At 44.8% G+C, this 6000-nt stretch overlaps 1 protein-coding gene across 1 annotated transcript in view; it reads left to right on the top strand.

The window, feature by feature from the left end:
* Nucleotides 1–520: 520 nt before the first annotated feature.
* Nucleotides 521–6000, top strand: part of LOC140741939 (MAP kinase-activated protein kinase 2-like) — a 163921-nt gene continuing 158441 nt past the window's right edge. The window contains exon 1 of the mRNA XM_073072529.1: nt 521–1240. Within this exon, the coding sequence (XP_072928630.1) occupies nt 1022–1240 (219 nt within the window). The 5' untranslated portion in view covers nt 521–1021. The remainder of the gene's footprint in view (nt 1241–6000) is intronic.

Genomic DNA, 6000 nt, shown 5'->3' with positions numbered 1-6000 from the left:
TGGTTTGCGGTCTTGATGCTGAAAGACCAACAGAAGTTCACACTGTCAGTTTGCATGTGACAGTGCCTTCAGTGGAAAGGTCAGTAAATCACACCATTGAGAGACACGTCACTGTTACTCAGCTGCAGAGTGAAACATGGTATCTATTTTAGGGGGTCAGTCAGTTCACACGCACAGAGTGACCACTGTATGGGCAATTCAGGCACAAAGGGGGTCACTATATTTCCATAGAAGACATCACACGTAAAGTTGAAGTGATGCGGTCACTATTGGAGCGATCAATCAGTCACTGTTAGTGATGCCTTGATCAATCACACAATGAGAGTCAGCACCGGAGGGAATCAGACAGAGTGACCCCAACAGCGGTCAGTCAGAGATGCAGCAATAGAGTGACCATTAAAATTGAGACGCACAATGACTGTCACTGCGGTCAGACAGACGCGCAATAGCACCGTGTCTCCACTGGAGGGGGCTCAGCCATAAATAGTGACAGAAGGTCACCACTGTTGGGATCGCTGGCATCAGTGACCCACCACTGCCGGGAGGGTTAAGCCAGACACATTGACGGGATGACTCCAGGGAATTAATAACGCACAATTCGAATTCCACCGCCTTGACGCTCTCCTTCCCGTGTGATCTCTCCCAACGATAAGAAGTTTGACCAAAACTTCTTTTCCAGATGAGAATCTTCTCTTTCAGAGAGCGGAGGGAGAAGGAAGCAGCCGGCAGCTGGTGTATATTTTTTCCGCTTGACGATTCCAGCTTCGCCTCTCGGAGCCGTTTATGCAGCGTTATCTCTTTCGCCCTGAGCCAGATCTGACGTGTGCAGGAAATCAGCTGATCGCCAAGCCCAGAGGCTGCGCTCAGAGCGGTAGCACCTGCCGCCCAGTCCGGAGTGAGTCCGGAGTCCGGAGCCCGGGGTCCGGTTCCATCCCACCCGACGGCAGCCGGAGCGCCGCCCCTCCCGAATGCCGTGTGGACTCGGTGCTGCCTCAGGTGTCCCTAGCACCCTGCCCAAGTCATGCTGCATAACGGCAACGATCCAACCCCACCATCGCCCAATAAGTGGGGTAAAGCGACGGGGGCCGGCGCCCCGAGTCATCCACAGCCCCGGCTGGAGATCAAGAAGAACGCCATCACCGATGATTACCGGGTGTCCACGCACGTCCTGGGACTGGGAGTCAATGGCAAAGTGCTGGAGTGTGTGCACAAGAAAACGGGAGAGAAGTGCGCCCTAAAGGTACTGCTGGCGTGACGGGGGTGTTGAGCAAGTACAGACTAGTTTTGGTGGAAAAAAAAGTTTTAAAGGAACTTTTAAATTACCACGTGAAGGTCTGAAAACAACAAAAAGGAACTCTAAATGATGTGATGCTTCTCGCGGGCTTTATACTTTAATTGTGAATAGATGGAGTTTTTCCTCGGGGAAAATATAGGAAGTCTTGTTATTTAGTAGTGTGTGTTCGTGTCTCGGAAATGGGCAGCCCAGGCATGTTTGTCTGAAACTGAGGCCCCATCTGCTCTGTCGGCTGGACAGCAGGTCCCATTCACTGTTTGAAGAAAGGGGACTTTCTTGTCTTCCATCAACACAAAGAAAAGCGAGTTATCTGGCGGTTATCAAGCGGGCTGCCGCCGTCCCTGTGTTACAAGAACGATCGTTCTTACAGATTGGATTCCAGAGGTTGTGACGGGTGTCTGTGATAAATGGAATTATTTTGATATTCCATAATCTTGTGGTTTCCCCATTTCTCAAGTAGTGGCGATGACTGGTTTATGAAAGAGTCTGAACAACCAAGCCTCGAAAATCCCCAACCTTAAGCTGCTTTTCTCCAATTACAATGTCTCTGGGATCTGGCTCCTTGTGTATGGATCTCACTGGGTATCTGCTGATAGTGGGGGAAATAAGGCTTATGGTTACACAGAACCTTGGTTAGATCCCATTTAGAATTCCCCAGTCCGTTTCTGGGCATCAGACTTGGAAAAGATTAGCAGTGCCAATTCACTAAAACATTAACAGGGATGCATAAAGGCTAAATTGTGATCATTGGTTTGTTATTGTAACAAGTTTTGAGATACTGTAAAGTAAAAAAATGTGCGCAGGTCAGGTTAGAACTCAGTAGTACACAGAAGGTAGAAAAGCGGTTTGATTGAGAAAAAGGATTTAGTGCGTCCTGAGCATACATGATGAATAAACTGTCTTTGGGCTCCACCCGGGGTACAGGTATCGATTATAACTAATATCTGATTGACAAACTCTGCCATCTTTATTAGGGATGATGCATGGGCATGTCTAGTCTGGTGGTATTTATTACCCACCCCCCAATCATCCGCCCTCCTGATTGGTTAGTCCTCATCCAATCAGGTTATCAGGTTTCCATTGTCCCACTTTGTTTACAGTGGAATTCCAGTTCATGCTGAGTAACACATTAATCTTTGTTAAAATCCTTTTCCCCTATGGCTTCCTTCACCAGGCAGTCCCAAAAACTATTGGCGTGGCACAGTAGTTTTGTGCTGTCGAAGTCAATCCTATGGCCATTGTGATCTGCTCCGCTGATTTCTCCGGGTAACCCATACATCTCCTGTGCTCCTTGATGCAGGTTTCCACCGTGCCGATATACGCTGCTCCATATTCACAGGGAGTTGGATTGACTTTATTACTTACATCCTTCATATACATGAGGAGCAACAATTTTTCTTACGAATCCTGTAAACGCCAGTCATCCTGAGTCCCAGGTCATCTCTGACCCATGTAATTTGATTTGAACTTCCTTACGGGTTTGTGGATGGTATTAATCTTCAGGATCCTGGTGATCCTTCCAGAAACTGTGGGAATGCAGGGAAGACATGCTCAGGCATCATCCCCGATAAACACTGTAGAGTTTGTTAGCTTCCATACCTGTACCTGGCTGGAAGCCAGAAAAAAGTCTCTTGATTTGATTGAGATTTTAGAATGTTGTAAAGAGTTGATGGAGTCCGTAGAGACTGCAGGTGAGAGGGAATTCAAATCATTGGGAGAAAAGTTAGGAAATGCTTCTTCACACTCAAGGTGCAGCCTGGAATTCTTTTGCACAAAGCTGGCTCAGTTAATGATTTAAAGCTGAAATTAATACTGTAGTAATATTACGGATCCAAGTGTGCATAGCATTAGGGTACAGATCAATCAAAATCTCATTGAAAACTGGAACAGGTTTGAGGGCTTGAATGGTATAACAATTCCCTTGGTGGGAAGCATCCTTGACTGGAACAGAGGCTTATTTCGTTCTAACCTTCTGCCTTCCTTCAAGAAAACAAATCCTCGATGCCAAAACTTTGTGCTGCGCCCTCATATGACACTCTTCATACGAGGGCAGAGCACGTAGATATTCTTCTAGACTTTAATTTCAGATGGTTTGCTATATATTCATGAGCAGGTATAGGTTGTCTCAAATTGTCTTGAGTGGAACTTTGCCACCTGCAAGGCGAACCTGCTAGCAATCAGCGTAAAGATCCTTGGCTTTTTATTCACCCTATGTTCGAGTCAGTTCTAAATCCACTGATAGGTTCCCCAGTTGGCTAATTTGACACATATTGGGATTACATCAGGAATTTGCATATACATTTCACTACCTTATTACGTACACTTGTACACCTTAATGAAAGTATCTAATCAGCCAATCGTGTGGTTGCAACTCAGTGTATCATTGCACACAGGCAGGGTCCAAGAGATTAATTTTGTGTTGTTTAGATCAAACATCAGAATGGGGAAGAAATATGATCTAAATGACTTTGACTGTGGAATGATTGTTGGAGCCAGATGGGTGGTTAGAGTATCTCAGAAACTGCTGATTTCCTGGGGTGGTTAGAGTATCTCAGAAACTGCTGATCTCCTGGAATTTTCACGCACAAGTTTGCAGAGAATGGTGCGATAAACAAAAAAAAATCCACTGAGCAGCAGTTCTGTGGGTGAGAAATGCCTTGTTAATGATAGGTCGGAGGGGAATGGCCAGACAAGTTTAAGCTGACAGGAAGGTGACAAACTCAAATAACCATGTGTCAAATAACTCAAATAACCAAATAACTTTAGTGGTGCAGAGAATAACATCTCTGAACGCACGGCATGTCAAACCTTGAAGTGGACGGGCTACAGCAGCAGAAAAGCACGAACCTAAACTCAGCGGCCACTTCGTTAGTTACAGGAGGTACCTAATACAGTGGCCAGTGAGTGTATATCAAGCAGTCAATGCTCTAGGGAAGCCCGCACAGCATTTTAACAGCTTGAGCTTGTCTGTATCGTGCACTCCATTTAGAAGCGAGGGAGCGGTGGGAATTTGATTAGTGAATGCTCCTGTTATCCAGTAGAGATGCTGGTTTGATGAATGGGGCCTCAGATACTATACTTCGTTGATTAGATTGTTTTGAAATTCTCCCTCTGGCAAGTATCAGTTCCGTATTGATTACTGGGAGAAGAACGAGAACGGCAGGCAATATCTGTCTGAAGGATGGTCATTTGCTTGTTTTATTGGTGTCAGTATTCATCTTCCCCCTCTTTCCCCCTCATTGCATTAATAATTAAGGTTAAAAGCAGTTTTGTCACTACATGTCACTGAAATCGTCATTAATGTGAAACTTTTAGACATTGGCTGCAGGGGCTGGGGGGAAACGTATGTCAGTAAAATTGTGTGCTATCCTATTAGGCTGTGTTTGAAGTGGACATTTTAAACAATACATGATTAGGGTGAAAGGTTGTGTTGCTTGCTGGTCTGGAAGCAGTTTGAGGGAATGAATTCAGAGTATTAAATGTACTACATTGTTAAAGGTTATTAGCCCAAGTATTTTGTTCTGTGACAAGAGGATATGCAGCCTTACCAGATTGATTATTTTAAATGCTGAATGTCTGGAACAGACAGTTTTAAAAGTTCTATAGCAGCCATTTAATTTGCATATCTAAAGAAGTGACAGGTGGAAGACAGCGTAGGGAAGTGTATGGTCATGCACTTTGGCAGAAGGAATAAAGGCGTAGGGACTTGTCAGTCCTCGTGCAGGATTCACTGAGGGTTAACTTGCAGGTTGAGTCTGTGGTGAGGAAGGCAAATGCAATGTTAACATTCATTTTGAGATGATTAGAATATCAAAGCAAGGATGTAATGCTGAGGCTTTATAAGCCATCGGTGAGATTGCATTTGGAATATTTTTATTTTGCTTACTTAAGCCCTTCCAGCCCAACCCTGTGCTGTCCAATTACACCCATGCAGCCAATTAACCTACTAACCTGAATTTCTTTGGAATACGGGAGGGAACCATGTGGTCACGGGGGTAAACATGCAAACACCTTACAGACAGCGTCAGAATTGAATCCAGGTCCGAGCACTGTAATGGTTGTGATAACCACCATTCTGCCATACTGCCCAGTTCTGGGCCCCATATCTAAGGAAGGATGTGCTGCCATTGGAGAGGGTGCAGAGAAAGTTTACAGGAATGATCCAGAAATGAAAGGGTTAATGCACAAAGAGCATTTGATAGCTTTGGGGTTGTACTCAATAGGATTTAGAAAGATGCAGGGGAATCTCATTGAAACCTATTAAATAAAGCCTAATTAGAGTGGATGTGGAGAGGATGTTTTCAATAGTGAGGGAGTCTAGAACCAGAGGTCACAGAGTCAGACAGACAGACAGACATACTTTATTGATCCTGAGGGAAATGGGGTTTCATTACAGCCGCACCAAGAATAGTGAAGAAATATAGCAATATAAAACCGTAAATAATTAAATAATAATACGTTAATCATGCCAAGTGGAAATAAGTCCAGGACCAGCCTATTGGCTCAGGGTGTCTGACACTCCAAGGGAGGAGTTGTAAAGTTTGATGGCCACAGGTAAGAATGACTTCCTATGACGCTCAGGGTTACATCTCGGTGGAATGAGTCTCTGGCTGAATGTACTCCTGTGCCTAACCAGTACATTATGGAGTGGATGGGAGTCATTGAGAATACAAGTGTGTTCCTTAGGAACAGAGATGAAGAGGAAT

This window comes from Hemitrygon akajei, chromosome 19, assembly GCF_048418815.1.
Source record: "Hemitrygon akajei chromosome 19, sHemAka1.3, whole genome shotgun sequence".
NCBI lineage: Eukaryota > Metazoa > Chordata > Chondrichthyes > Myliobatiformes > Dasyatidae > Hemitrygon > Hemitrygon akajei.
This window is presented reverse-complemented; position numbering and strand designations above follow the sequence as displayed.